General features: G+C 39.1%; 1 protein-coding gene across 1 annotated transcript; it reads right to left on the minus strand.

The window, feature by feature from the left end:
- Positions 1 to 8635: 8635 nt before the first annotated feature.
- gas1b (growth arrest-specific 1b) lies at positions 8636 to 11222 on the minus strand. The gene has a single exon (XM_042509434.2). It carries the CDS (start codon positions 10839 to 10841, stop codon positions 10068 to 10070), a length of 774 nt encoding a protein of 257 aa, XP_042365368.1. The 5' UTR covers positions 10842 to 11222; the 3' UTR covers positions 8636 to 10067.
- Positions 11223 to 16384: the final 5162 nt, after the last annotated feature.

Raw genomic sequence — 16384 nt, forward strand, 5'->3', positions numbered from 1 at the left:
GTCCTTCTGCATACTTTGTTTTTTTGCTTCATATCAACACCAGTTCTGCAGTTACTTAAAAGTTTTTCATTCAAAGGTCTGCTCTTCCTCACAGTCCACAGCACAAAAGAGCGTGTCTTATTCAATCATTAATCAGTCTTACATTTACAAAAGCACTCTGGATTTCTGACCACAAACAACACTGTGTCTTTCCACTTTAGCTCAGTTAAAATGGTGTTAGCTGAAGTATGTATTAATGGGCTAATAACTCATCTTTAAAAGCATGAACACATTCCAGCTTGCTGTGCTGTGCAAATGAGAACCAGATGAGTAGAAGCAGAGTGGAGAGAGAGCTACAGATTGAGGTGCTCAACGTGAATATAAAGGAAAACACTATATGCGCCATCTATTTTTACTTAAAGGTCCTGAAACCTCTTTCAGATTTGTTCATTAACCCATAAATGTTGTGATTTTCCACATTGGTGTAATTTGGGAACAGTTGGATTCTGTTTTTTTGTTGTTTTTTTACTTTTTTGTGGAAAATGCTTCATTAAGTTTGGAAGTCTTCATGTGGAAATGAAAGCAGCACCATTATACAGTCTTTTTATTCTAACACAAAGCTACACACTAGTGCCGATGCAAACTGACCCTCATCAAATACAAAGAATGTATCAACTTTAAAGGGACAGTTAACCATCACATCCAAACTACACAATATTCCTTGTACCTGTAGTGTTATTTATCAGTCTAAATTGTTTTAGTGTCAGTTGCACAGTTTTGGAGGTATCGGCCAAAGAGATGTCTGCCTTCTCTCAAACTAAGCTAACTAACATTACAACCCAGCTGAGGAGGACATGATTAATGTTAAGATCAGGCACTGTCACAATCACAAGCCTCGTGTCCATCAGTAGATGCACACTTCCTTCTGTGCAGCGATATGGTTAGTGTGTGTAGTTTTATAGAAAGAAAATAGTTCCTACATGAAACTGGATCCCAAAAAGGTCTGTGTATTATCTTGAGTAATTGGGACATGATTTCTGGAGAGACATTGCTGCACTTTGAGCACCACAAGCTGAGTATAATTTAGTTCCATTATACTGGAGAGAAGGCAGACATCTCTTCAGCTGATATCGCCAACACTTGGCAACTCACAGTAAAACAATCTAGACTGTTAAATAGCACTACAAGTGAGAAGAAAAATGTGTAGTTTTCATTTTGGAGTGAACTGTCCCTTTAAATTAGCTGTCTTTCTGTGATGGCTAACATATGAGGGTACATGTCATTAAAGGTAATAAAAAAAGTCTAATGACAGCAACAAGTTAAAATGAAGATGAATATACACTTATATCTGTGTTTTTAGGATTACGTAGCAACATATAGGCCTTTTGTGAAGTTGCAGCAGGAAAAGCACAGGTGAATTGAAATGTGTGCTGAGAAAAGGGTCTATTAAAACCATTACTGTTGGGTTATTGCTTTCATGCTGGTGGATTTTCTCTCACAATGGGTAAAAAGGATCACTGTCATATTTGCTGAGCTTAACAGCCTTTGATTTCCATGTTTGCACACGGATTTAGTCATTTAGCGCCAACACTGCAGGCATGACTGGAGATCCTCGTGCCAGAGACAGCCTTGTTAAGCAAACAGGCGGTGAGCGTATCTGCTACAGCCTTGCACAATACTTAGGAATGTGTACAGAGACCTGTAAAATGGAAATTCAGTTGCAATAAGTGTTTCTTTTCTGCTTTTTTTAAAGAGGAAAGTAAAGTGAATTCTTTGGGTACTTGTCCTCAACCCTTAAATGTGTCAAACAGTGGGAAAAACTAATAATTGATATTTGGGCCTAAATATGATTAAACCACTTCATGGATTTTAATTTTGCTAAAAGGAAACAAAGCACATAAAACACCTACCAAATTGCATATTAGAAGCCTAATTCTTACTGCATGAAAAACGGCTTACACCTGCCAACATCTGGCTTTTTAATGCAATGGGAAAGTGTACAATCCACATTCAAACCTGTATCAAATGACTCTGCAGTAGTAATTTTGGCACTGATGGAAACACATCACCCAGGTGAACCTGCTAATTTCAGCTCCTTAACTGGTGAGATGCAATGACGCTTCACCATTAATTAGTCAGTCTCCTCTTAAGCAACGCTAAAACATTGATCCAAATTGGTCTGCTTCGAGTTTTAAAGAGAGACTGAATGAGTAAGAAATATACAAAGAGAAGTAACTACCGTAAAGTTTTCACAGACCTCTCTCCATGTTGCTTTCAAGTGTTTACCCAGTGTTTACTCGTCTGCTGCAGAGCCATGTACACACCTCTGCTCTACTGGCAGTTTAAAGTTTAAAAACCTATGTGCATACACCAGTTGGGGATGAAAAGGGTTAAATGTTTTGGATATAGTGTAGGACTGTGAATTTGTTTAAAATTACCCAAGCAGTACATTATTTATTAACTCTTCTCCCTCTTTTATGTGAATATCTCCTCCTGTCATCACTTAAATAGAAAGGTCTAAAATGTTGTGTGTGTGTGTAGTTGGGGGGTTGATGAATGCATACTTGAGAGGTAACCACTGGGGGTGGTACCCCCTGGCCTTTAGGATGTCAGCATAATGGAGTAAAACTTTGGGGCCTTATTGAGCTCCAGGGAGACCCCATTCACTCCGGACAGCAACTCAGCCTCAGGCCATTATCTTAGGCTAAAATGTTTTGTTCTGTCTTTAGCCTTCAACAGAACCGTTAGCACAAAATAATGAACCTGCCCTCATCGATAGACTGCCCAATTCTCTTTTTTACTAATATTTACTTGTACTATAAACTGAATAACCAGGGAGCATTTAAATGATTGAACAAAGACATATATTGGAATATAATGGGTACTATTTCTTGACATGATTTGACATTTGCCATTTTTTACCAGATATTCAATAAGAAAACCAGTGGGCAATGAGCAATTTGGTAGAGATGTCCCACAAATTGCAAGAAATTAATAGATTTAGGGAATTTTATAAAATACTAGGGATACATTTCCAGAGAATTATATATCTTATTATCATTATTATATATTTAAAATTATTCTTCAGGATAATTATATTTTTAAAGCCGTTTTTCAGGTAATTTCACTGTTGCTGTTTTCTTTTGTTTTGTTTTGTTATTGCTTTTTGTTTTTTAACTCCCTTTTTTGTTTAGTTTTTCATTTTGTTTATTTTGTTTTGTGTTTAATGTTTTTGTTTTTTATTTTATTTTATATTATTTTATTTTATTTTGTTTTTGTTTTTTGTGTTATTTTTTTCCTAATTTTTGGCTCATTCCTTCTTAAGTTGCTCATTGCCTTTTTCCTGTGTTTTTGAAAGAAATTAGTCCAATTTTTCCCCAATTTCTCAGTTTTGAGATCAATAAAGTATATCTATCTATCTATCTATCTATCTATCTATCTATCTATCTATCTATCAATTTGCCCAGGATTCAATGGGCTAAACAAACTAGCCTTGACAACATAAAAAAATATTCTAGCTACTTTCCAAATCTCATCAAGCAGATTCCAGGAAAAATGTGTTGACAACCATAGAGCTTACAATTGAATTTTGTTAAAACTAAATCCCAGAATTCTTCACTTCTTCACACTTGTTGCTCAAAAGCTAAAAAATGAACTCAAGTTTGCATTCAAAATCCGTACCATTGTTGTCCCATCTCATAAACATATAGTCCCTGTTTTCAATGAGCAAGAGGTAAGGGATATTTTTTTAACAAAAGCCCTTAGAAGGGTGTAAAAGGAGCCCCCTCACACTCCTAAACGCCTGGACACAGTTGGAGGTGCCCCCTCCCCACCTCCATGGGTCACTAAAGGCATTGAAGTTTTAGAGGGCTGCTACGGCAGATTACTCCACACAGCTGTCCCAGCACCGTGGAAATGAAGTTATGCCCCTTGTCAGCCTTGTTTTGTGTCTCCCCCCTCCTCTCCTTGCACTCCTTAAAACTTTGCACCACTGCTCTTTGGCTGCAGGGGGGGACTCGGGGGAGGTAACGAAAGGATAATTCCTATGAAGCCACAGCAGATAGAGATCTGATTGGCTGATTAAATATTCCCTCTTTGCATCATTATTCAGAGAGAAATCCCTGACATTCAACCCAGCGCAGCCCCTCTCTCGTAGGACTCCCTTCCCCCATTAAGCCTCAATCATAAATCAACCCCTCCTCCACCTTTCCCACCTCTCTAAAAGCTCAGGGTGCTGCCCTCCTCAAGTCCACCCCCCAACCTCCAATTACTGTGGGTCACTGAGGTTTATTCACTCCGCTTTGCCTCTGCTAAGTTTGTTTATTTTTGGTCAAAACTGAACTGTGACCCAAATCTAGTAACTTGTTAAAAAGTTTAAAATGAAAAAGAAAAGAATATTGACAACGTAATTCTTTTAGAAATGAAAATTGGATACATAAGCAATAAAACACACCCTTGCTGAAATTAATGATCTCAGAAGTTTTGTTCTACAGCCTGACTTAGTGTGGAATAAGCTTGTTGTAGTTAAAGATACGTCTGTGTAACTGTCTCATACACTGTGTTTTAAAACTTAACAGATAATGTCAGTGGGCAACTGACATGAAATTCAGTGTCAGAATGTGTAGCATCCATAAGCCCTCTTTACACAGAGATCACGCAAAAGAGCTGTCCCTTCTAAACAGAACTAAACGACTGCAGTATCACTCAGCTCAAGAGTGTGATTATAGATAGCATGCCAGCATTGTGGAAGCAAAATAGGCATTATGAGCATGACACATAGCACATAGCATAGTAACATATACTGTAACATATGTGGCAAAACATATCAAAACAACTGATCTTGTTCATCTTTTTCCCAATTTGTGGACTTGACAACTGCTGTTCTTCTTTTTTGAGTTAGTCACTAACTGCTCACGGCTACTTTTTAAATCTCCTGCAGTGCATCGCATCGCACACATAACATGTTGTCAAACAACACACCACTGCCATCCTGCCAGGTGCCCTGTTAAACAGAAACCATTTTGGTACTCTTACTACCTCCCATGGCTGCTTAAAAGCAAGAAAACTCTGTCCCCTCAAATGTGATTGTACCCTATATAGAGTACAGTCTGACTTTTAGTGTATTGCAGTAGCAAAATATATATTTGTTTTTTTCTCCTTTTGACAAGAATTGCTATCAACAAAACTACACACTCCATTTTAATACAGAGTAATTTTATCATTGTAAATCACTCTTAATTCAAAGTGGACAAACAGAAAAAAAACCTCACAAAAACATGTTGGTTTATCTTTCTACTGTTCCAACAATCACCAGTTCTGGTTTGGTAGAAATAAGCCCTTAACTTTCCCAGTTAGGTGTGAAAATCAGCTGGCTCTACACATGTTAAAATAACTGTTTATTTAAATGGAGTCTGGTGGTTTTGGCGACAGTGATTTTGGGGCTGTTTCTTGTTAAACAAAAAGGATCTTACTACTTAAAAACAGGTCTGTCTCTGCAGAAAACCTTTACTTTGGATGACAATCTGAGCCTGTAAGTGGCAAAAACAAACACCTTTAGTGGATGTAAGTTAACATTGCACAAATGCCTCAAGTTGTAGCATTGCAGCCTGTTTCCCCACTGCCAACTGCAGCGCTCTCACTTAATACCGGATCAATTTAAAAAATAGTTGCCTCTATTAATCATTTATACACACAAACATGGTAAAATAGGTTCCAGGTTGAGTTCTGTCTCAAACCTTTTCACTGTCTCTTACTTTGGGTTCACATGAATGGGACAACTGAAGGCAGCTGTCTTTATTCCAGGACTGAGAGTTGCAAAATAGGCTCAACAGGAAAAAGTTAATCTGGCAGGTTAGCAGGTTTAAAAATGTTTTGCAGAGTTCCACTGGGACTTTCAGCGGAAGGGAGTTACTGCATTGCCACTGCTCCTACCTAACTGAAGAACACTGTAAATAGGCCCAAATAATTCGTCCTTGCAAAATGCTTTTGTTGTTATTTAGCTGCTCATTCAGTATTCTAATATAATTACATACTGAGGGAGAATAATTAGCTCTACACATTATGGCAGCGGCCAATAAAAGGAATATATTATCTACAAAATGCTAAAGTAAGTATGTAGCTAAAGTAAGTCTGCCTGTTTTCCTTAGTGTAACCTAGAGGAGGACGGGTTCAGGGCGGGGCAGAGGGGAGGTTGGCCAAGCAGCAGTTTGAGTTATGATGAGGCAATTTTAATGATGTTCTGGTCCCTGCACTAAAGCCCCAGTTGACTCTTTTCTGTTCCGGCATGGGAAACGAACACAACATTCCTATTTTCCTCTGGTGCCAAAAGTTAATTGAAAACATTTCAGGGCAAAGTATGGTCTGGGGCCCCCATATGATCCTCATCCCTTCATTATTCTCAACAATGATAAAAAGGCATTACAATTATTAATGGTTGGAGCAGAGGCCTTCTCTCTTAAAGTGACAGTGACAGGCTTTTGCTCCTCAAATAACAAAGGCCCTGAAATGCCCTCACCACAGCACTCTGTTGATATTTTTCAACAATCTCTGCCACTGAAGGATTTATTTTTCAGCTTTTTTTTTTTTTTTTTATCTTTTTGAGACGGTTTAAAGCTGAATGATGGCTTTGTTTTTTTTGGAGTAAAATCATACTGTATCACAAAAAGGGCCAAATTACAACAAAAGAAGTCATCCTCATAGCTCTCAAAGTCAGAGAAGACCACATCTAATTGTAAAATCAACTGTTGCACAAATGAACCATGAACAGAGTATCAGCAGGAGTTAAACCGTGCAATAAAGCTGAACTTTCTCACATAACTCCTCTGTCTTCCTCTGGGATGGCTGTCTCCTCATGCTCCCCCCACCCCCTGAAAGAGGGTGACAGAGGGACAGAGTGAATGAAGTGCCCCCACATTGTGCCGCTGCACCATTGTGTATTTTGCACCTCCATAATAGAGGTGCCACTCGACTTCTCTTCCAATCAATGGGCTGGAGGGCCCATCTCTTTTCCTTGAAAAGCAACATGGCTGCCGTCAATAGTTTCACGACCCATTATCACAAGTGAAGGAGGGGACACTGGGTGTTTTTGTGAGGAGAGAGAGCTGACTGAATCATAACATGATTCACAGGCATGTCAACAGACGAATGCACTCGCTGCGATCACTGATTAAAAGCTGCATTATACACTAAAAATAGAAATTCTAAGCACATCTGTGACGTATGTGTTATTCTTTCTTCCAACCACCGTCAAGAAATGTTCTGCATGTTGGAACAACAATGTCTGTATTTTACTAGAATTTACTGACATTATTACCAGACGCCAATTCTCATGGGACTACTATTATATTGTGACCTCTGTGTTCACTAAATATGGTAGGTGCCTTGCCCTGGAATTTTTACTTTACAAATTACGGACATGGCCGATTCACAGGTGATTAAAATCACAGACGTCTTCCGCAATTATTATAAATTACCGGAGGTCCCCATCTAATACTAGTCCCATGTGTAGAGGGCTTTTAAAGCCTTTAAAATTTTGCTTTGAATTGTTTTAAGGCCTATAATTTCTTCTGAGTAGCGCTGACACTTAATACTTAAATTATGCATCTCAGTTACAGCTGGGCTATAATACCAGAAGAACGGTGGAATCATTTTGGCGAAGATCTCTTAAGTGCAAACGTGTTAAGACCACAGTTATGTTTTTGAAATTCCTGTACTTCCAGTGACACCTGGTGAATAATTATGTTAAATACCTTCAGAGAAAGAAAAAAACATGTTTGTATTATACGTTTCTACAAACTCTGAATATGTTACATTTTCAAATGTATCACATTAATGTTAATTAAGTGACAAAGTATATAGGCTGACTTTGTCATCAGGGGGTGGAGGGGATGGTGGATGGCCTGACAACCATAGGTGAACCTGTCAAGCTGCAGACCACTGATCAAGACCAACAAACAACAAAAGCAGCTGTGTTTTAGTGTGTCATTGCTGCATTTCAAGTGTATTTTTTTGCCACCAAATGTGGGTGACTTTTAGCACCCTGTCCCTGTGTTTACTCTAGGGATAGTGCAACAAAAAATTCTATTTTTTTCCCAGGACATTGCTGTGTTTCCATCCGAGAAAGGTGGTTGCATCTTACAGAGATACCATTGGTTTTGGGGATTTTTTAAATATATTTTTTTACAGAGATATCACTGCACGACAGTGTTATCGATGTGTTTCAAGCCAAGATTGTGATATGAGAAGTGGCTGTTTTTTTAGTAAGACACAGTTGTGTTTCCGGTCTGGATTCTGCCACCAACATGGGGTACTATAAGCCAAAACATGATCTTTTTCTAACCATAACCAAGTGTTTTTTGTGCCTAAATCTAACCACACGTTAACCACAGCATTGTTGAAACATTTCATTTCAACATATCCGCTACATAATAACACACAAATGTAACATTTGTGGTTTACAGAAACATACAGTGCCAACATTTGTGCTGGCGATGGGCTGAATTAATCTGAGTGCTTAAATTCAACAAAATAAGAGCAGATATTACTGTAAATGAACTAACATTGCTTTGCACTCATTTAATCAATTCATAAAGCCTAAAACAAAAAAAATTACTAAAGACTAAAAGTTAAGCAGAGAGCAACACAGCTTCCCAAAGAATCATTTTAAAACTCTTCTTTATTATTGTGCATGTACATTCAGAGGAGTGTGTTTCTAATGAGCACTTAAATTCTCCACTCACCCGAACACACTCTTTCTCAGTGTGTCTTTGTGAAGACCTCTCACAAACACACTGGGGTGAGGATAAACAAACTGACCCAACAGCTTCTTGGCTCCATTTGGGCCACAAATCCCTAAGAGGAGGAGTTTGCTTTCCTCTCGCCAGTTTGAACAGTTTTTAAGAATGAAACACTTTATATCTTAAGCAAACTTCCATGTTCACAAGGTCAGTGAAGAGATACTTGAATCGCTTGCATTACCTGCCCTCGGATTTCATTTCAGTGGCTTACATCAACTTTGGTTTGTAATGAAGGGGTTGTGGAGAAAGTCTCTATACAGCTGGTACAAGAAAATTGCTGTGATTTCACAGCACGCCTCTGATATGGTCACATAACGGTGAATAAGCTGTAAAGAGTTTTTAGGCACTTTAGACATTTCTTTCCTGTGTGGTCATAAAAGAGTGGGACTCACCTATTCATACAGTGCAAATCTCTTGTCACTCATAAACAAATATTTTTATGCAATATACTGTACAATCTATCTTTACATAGCTGACATACAAAAATAGGCTCCTAGGGCATTATCAAATGACTTAGGGACTGTTCTTTATCAAAAAGGAGTGGGTGGTGCAAAATCAGGGAGGCACTTCAGATGATTATTTTCAGCATTGGGTAGGGGGTTATGTTTTTTGATTTGGCTTCAGGAAGGAACATTTAACTTAACATGGTCGTGTTTTGTATTTATTTCAAATATCCTCAGAACTAAAACACCCAAAAGTGGCTTTTAAAGGCATGTTTTCTTTAAAAATCTCCCAAATCACACAGTTTATTGTAGCCAGAAACTGTGAAATGTGGTTATTTACTGTGAAGAGAAGGTCCTGCATTTTTGCCCAGGCTCAAGGAAAAATAGTTGATGTTTGTAGCTCCGGGTAGGGTCTTCATACAAAATGAAAAAAAAAGAAAAAAAAAGAAGATATTTGTAGCACTGGGAAGGGTCATGATACAAAATCAAAATTGATAATAATATTTTTTAAATTATATTTGTAGCTCCAGGGAGGCTCATCAAACAAAAATACTCAAACAGATTAAAAAAACCACCCCAGCCACCCGCCTACTCCTATAAATAAAGTACAGTCCCTGTCCCTAACATTGCTGCTGAACTGAAATTTAACTTGTGCTTCTGAGTGATTAACAAACAACAAATGTCCTGGATTGTATGAACATGTGCAGATCTAGAGTATAAAATTTAGTGGTGAATTTAAAAGCCCCCAAAATGTTAGTAAACGACAAAAAATGCCTGATTATAACAAAGCAGACACTCTAGTGAGGTGATTTTTTCATCCACAATGACTGTCCTTATTGGCAGCAGCTTTTCAGACAAATTTGGTTAAAACCAGAATGGTGGTCAGGACATTCAGCAGAGTCTGGCCAGGTAGAGAGTCACTGCTTGAATTCTCCACATATTGATAATCATCCTGGTCCATATAATCATCCTCAGAGTCGTCCTCGGCGTCTGAAAAGCCGCTCCCTGCTTCCCGATCATCGGTGCAGAAAGTTTTCATGCTGACCTTTATATACTCGCAAATGTTCCTGTCCGTGCCATCACACACACAAGTGTCCAGCTGCTGCGCTTTCGGTATGGAGCGCATGTTGGCGATCACTCTGCGGCACCCGTCCGAGCACCTTTCCCCTCCGAAAAGTTTCCGACAGTGAAATAAATAATCCCTCATGGCAGAGCTACACGTCTGGTCCATCTCGCACTGCCGCCGGGCCTCGGTGCAGCCCATGGTGCTGGTTCGAGGCAGGCACGGCTCGATGGCTTGCTTGGTGCTCCTGCAGACCGGGTCCAGGGCGCAGTCGCAGTCCTCCAGAGCCGGGCCGCTTTGGGTTAGATTGAGCTGAATGAGAGATGAGATGCAATGACTGGGACACTTCTTGCGCTCCCCATTGATGACAGAAGCGCAGGCATAGACGTACTGATCGTACGCGTAATGGCACTCCGGCTCTCCGTGGCACTTAAGGATGGCTTTCCAGCACACCAGCCGACGGCTGTGGTTAGGAGATCCGACACATAAACCGATGATTAAGATAATTACACTGCATATCAAAAGCGCTGCCCGCTCCATCAATGTGGCACGACTTGCCATTTCCAGGAAGAATGAATCTTAAAAAGGTTAGTCTTCATATGGGCCTCTGTAGTTCTTGCACGCTGCGAAAAAACAAGGTTATTCCAAGATGGTTTCATATCATGGCACAGTTGGGGACTTGAAGTCAATGAGGCGCAACAGAGTGAAGTTTCATCTGAGAAAAAGTTTTCCAGTTCTCGCAAGTCCCAGTCCGTTTTCGAAGGCTTCGCGCGCGGATCTTTCTCTCGCTCAGTGCCCACGCACACGAGTAACAATTTGGATAAACATCTTTCCCAAACTTTGCCAAAAGTACCACTATGTATCCTCGTTCCTAAAGCCACTCATCTGCTTTCACTTCCTATCCGCATCCTCTCGAGCTGCAGCAGCTTTGTGATGAAGGCTGTGCGCTGATGGGCTGATTAGGTTACTGCGACAACCCCCCTCCCATTGGTCCGATCAACTGTTGTGATTCTGTCGTCACACGCGGGCAGTGACGCAGGCTACTGTTTTTTCAACTGAACTAAAAGGAAACTTTCTTTAACTAACTAAATAAATAAATACTACTACTACTACTAATAATAATAACAGCAACAACAACAACAACAAAAACAATAATAATAATGATATAAAAACAAAATCAAAATTAAAAAGGAAACCTCTGCAAATATTTTTTTTTCATCTTACACACGTCATGTGATTTCAGTTTATTAAGATATTTATTTACTTGCATTTAAAACTTTGAGCTTCTTAAATTAGTGTATCCTTCTGTTATTCTGACTAGTATGTGCATTACATACTGTGTACTTTACAGACATAAACCCACATATATACTGTATGAGTGCATTAACATATGCACATTTCAGTATATGGTTTAGCATGACATGTACATATACTTTTTTTTTTTTTTTTTTAAATTTTCTGTGCTTTCTTCTCATAAGATTACACAAATAGAACTACAGCACATAATCTGAGTGTATAATTATTTATTTTTATTTTATTTGTTTTTTTCTTTCCTTTATGTACATTATTTTGTTTAGTTTGTCATTGTATATTGTGATGTTGCTTGTTTCAAAATATAAATTAAAAAATTGAAGAAAAAATGTACATTTACTCGTTTGTTTACCATGAGATGACACATTACAGTCATCTGTAAATCTTTGGAGTTATAATCATTTTTCAGTGATAGAAGCACTTAAGCACTCAGATCATTTACTTAAGTAAAATTAGTAATAACATAATGTAAACATAAGTCCACAAGTAAAACTAAAGTAAAATACAAAAGTAAAAGTATACAAAAGTAGCTTCCCTTTGCGTGGTGATATGGTTGGTGAGTGTAGTTCACTATGATGGACAAGTTTTAATAACTACTCAAGTACAGTTTTTCTGTAGTTGTACTTATACTGGTCAAAAGTAGACAGATGTTCTCTGCAGTCTATCCATTATTCACTTGCTTTGCATTATACTACTACAAAGTTTGGGTTTCACATGATATATAGCTCAACTGCTGTGGTCTCATTCTTGAATAATTGCTCCTCTCTGCATTGAGACCCGATTGTAATGAGGCACAGCTTCTTCAGAAAACAGTGGGATTGTGTTGCCTCCCCGCAGGGAAAGACGACAGCTGTTAAAACACGTGCAGAGCTCCTGTCTTACACTTTTTCCACCATGAAACAACAAGCCTCGATTGCGTAGCTGTGACACATCATGCCCGTGAACACTGCACTTACACATTTGCACGCAGCAATAAAGACATGACAGCTTAGAGATTTAGGAACTATGATCTCCTGACATAGAGCTGGGAAAGAACCAAAGGCCTTAAAGGGATAGTTACAATTTTTTTGAAGTGGGGTTGCATGGGGTACTTATCCATAATCAGTATATTACATACTGCAGATGTCAGTTGGCACTGTCTCAGTTTGGAGAAGCAGGCTGGACTCCAACATGGAAGCTAAGCAAGCCACTGCTGTGGACAGGTTCAGCAGTAAAATGTTTTTGAGCTACCCACAAAAGTTCCACCTAAAAATCCATTTTAGTTTAAGTGTACTTTACCTTTGCGTCAGACAGCCCAGGGTTTCAACGGGGAAGTTCCCTATCCATGTTCTCATCAAAGCAACCAACAACCAACAACAAACTCCATCAACAAAAACAGTAATTTTAGCTCTATGAACACGAGAGCTGCTGGTCTACTGCTGCTTTCGATCAGTTAGTTTGTTTGAGTAATTGTGTGACTTTGGTGAATTCAAACTAATCCATTTAAGAGCCAAAGTCACATACTAAGACATACTAACTAACTGATATAGGCAGCAGTTGACCATCAGTTCCTGTCTTCAGCTATGTGAAATTACTGTTTTTCTTACTTTTATTACTTGTCTGGTTTTGAAGAGAACGCTTTAATAGCTTTGTTTTAGAGCAAAACAGTGAACATTTTCTAAATATAGTTTACACTTAAACTGATATTGATTTTTTTAGACGAGAGGTTTTTTTATTGCTAAAATATGTTGCTGACCCCTCCACAGCAGAATCAGAATCAGAAATACTAAATTGATCACCAGGGGGAAATTGTGGTTCGTTACAGTTGCTCTGATGCCAGCATAGAGGGCACAAGCATATAAAAATGTTGCAAAAATAGAAAAACAGCAATGGTAAACAATTAGTACAATATGTAAATATTAAAGAAAAATAAGTATGCAAAATATGCTGAGTAGGTAAGTGTGTAAAAATATAAATGTAAAGAAATACAGTAAAAGATAATTAGCACACATATGTGAATGTTTTAATTCTAATATGGATAAGTGAATGCATTGCTTAGCTTCCATGTCGTACTCCAGCCTGCTTCTCCAAAACTGGGGGCATGCAGACTGACATCTACTGTATTATAATGACTATGGATAAGCACCCCCATTCAACCCCAATTAAAAAAAACTGAACTATCCATTAAAGGAAAAGAAAACCCATTTGGCTGTTTTTTTTACTGCCCATTCTGTGCAAAAGTAATTAGAGGTGTGAAATCCTAATGACCCAGTACTTTACCTTTTGTTAAAGAGTATTTCCTATTTCCTAACAATAACAGTTAACAAGAAAGAGAGTGTGAAGAGGAAAAACATCTTCAGCCACACGCCATGTAAATAAACATCAAGCGTGAAGCCACTTAGAATGAAAACAGAGTGGATCTGTTTCGACCCTTGAGGCCAACAGCACAAAGTGTAGAAAAGGAAAACACTCGGTCATTGGGATAACTCTGTTCTCCTGACCCCGTCACATCACTACGCCATGACCACAAAGATGTGGCAGCTCTCAGGGGACCCTCAGAGCCCCTGATTCCAATTAGAGAGATTAGAGAGGAGTCAAGACAAGTGCAGAGGAGTTTCTTAGCCTAACAACCCATAACTGCCCCCCCTCCACCTCCTCCAGCTGGCATACCAGAGCAACAGGATGACTGCAGACTCAATTTAGAGCAACATCAAAGTGGAGGTTAGAGAAAGCCCAAATGGTGAACTGCTCAAGGGTCCACATTAACTACAGAGAGCCTGACATCAGCCCCGACCACTAAGGCCAAAGGGGACTCTTAACGGAGATAGATATGTGTCGCTGCTTAAGACATAACTATTCGACATGTTTTGAAAGTTTGGGTTTCTCTTTTGCCCTTGTAGAGCCGCACACTCTGACGCACAAGGCCTTTACAATGCTTTCTTTGCAACAACAAACTAAAGAGCACACCCTGGCCACACTTGCTTTGCACTTTTAAGGAGTTCATAATGCATAGCAGAACCAAAATCCCATCAGTGTTGGACAGCAGCCAGATGAGAACAACAGCCAGATTCAGTGGAGCCAGTGGCTGTGTATGATGGAGCAGGCAGCTGCTCTCCCCCCCCAAACTGTACCTCTTAAATTACTCCAATACATCACTGAGATACTTTACTTCTACACCAAACTTCTCACACAGTTCTAAAATGAATACGAAGCCAGTGTCCTCTGCAGTCTCCTCCTCCCTTTATTTCAAAACGACTACCTCCAGATATGCATCCTGTACATGCGGTTGTTCATGCCGACTTGCATATAATAGTGTTTCCAGAATTGGAATGCGGTTCCCGAGAGTAGATTTGTAAATACTCATGCGGAGACAGACGTGCTCTTCAGTTTGTCTCCACTGCTGTCAGAAGTCATTACACACAAGCTGCTATGCCAGAACAATTCACTGAACTTTGTATTCAAGTGCTTCCAAGCCCAGAGAGAGGCAGAGAGAGAGGGGGTGGGGGTGGGGGAGGGTGGGGAAAGGAGTCAATATTAAAAAGCTGCCAAGTGTTTTTCTGTCTGCGTTTTTTCATTTTTCTGTGGCTCATAGAAACTTCTCAGATGTCGGTCTTAGACATGCTGATATTTTGTCTTCATTTTTCTCACAGCAAAGGGAGGAATTCATGCTTCTGGTAAAAACAAGAAAATAACTCGCATGCATAGTCGTGGGCTGAATATGCAGTAGAGGTGTCATCATGAATCAAGTCAACAACACTGCAGTAATTTGGTTTACTAGTATGCACCTTAAAGGTTACTCAAAAGATCAGATCACACGGATCAGAATTTTTTTTGGTCAAAAATAACTGGATGGATTGCCATGAAACTGTGTACAGAAATTCATGATCCCTAGAAGATGAATCCCAGTGACTTTGGTGAGGCCATAAAGTTTGCTCTAGCCCCAAGTTTGACATTTCCATTTTTAGTTTTTTGTGAAATGTGATCTCTATAATGTGTTAGCAGAATCCGTAGGTGACGGGACAAGATTTTAGCACTGGGAATGTTGTGGTTTCCATTCGTAATCTGAGTAGTAGTAACAAATCACATTTGAACGGCAGGTAAATAGTCCATGTGGCTAAATTGCAATCTCTGAACCCATCAGCTATTGTTTGACAAAAAGTCAGCTTTTTGAAAATGTATCTGCATTCATTTCATACATATACTGTATGTTAAAAGAGATTAGCCAAAATGACTGACACATGGAAGAGAAAGTCTTTGCCCAGACTACTGCTGGCTACACTGGATCAATCAGAAATATTGGCCCATGCCCCCAGAGGCTTTATCATCGTCAGACCGATAACAAAGTGAAAACAGATTAACAACTATTGGATGGATGGTCATGAAATTCGTCATATAGGATAATATTTGTGGTATCCACAAAATGAATCCTACTGACTTAAGTAACCCCCTGACTTTACATCTATTAACACCGACAAGTCAAGGATTTTACTTATCCAGTGAAATATCTCAATATCTACAAGGTAGATTACCACAAAATCTCACACTGACAATTTACCCTCTCCAGTCAATGCATTCATATAGATTTGGAGATCCTCTTTCTCCCATCTGTTCTATCAATTGCAATGAGATTGTGTTCAGAAATTCATAATCCCCAGAGGATAAATCCTAAGGACTGTGGTGATGCTGTGACATTAGCAGCAGCACAACATTTACATTTTTGTCTTTTAGTGAAAGGTATCAACAACTATAGGATGTATAGTCATTAACTTTGGCACATATATTCATGGCATACAGAGATGCCACCAAGTCTATTG

The sequence above is a fragment of the Plectropomus leopardus genome, chromosome 20 (assembly GCF_026936395.1).
Source record: "Plectropomus leopardus strain MGB_pleo_1.0 chromosome 20, ASM2693639v1, whole genome shotgun sequence".
In the NCBI taxonomy this organism is placed as follows: Eukaryota; Metazoa; Chordata; class Actinopteri; order Perciformes; family Serranidae; genus Plectropomus; species Plectropomus leopardus.

Coding starts and splice junctions, on each gene's coding strand:
- gas1b (XM_042509434.2), bottom strand. CDS start 10,841: ATGGCAAGTCGTGCCACATTGATGGAGCGGGCAGCGCTTTTGATATGC.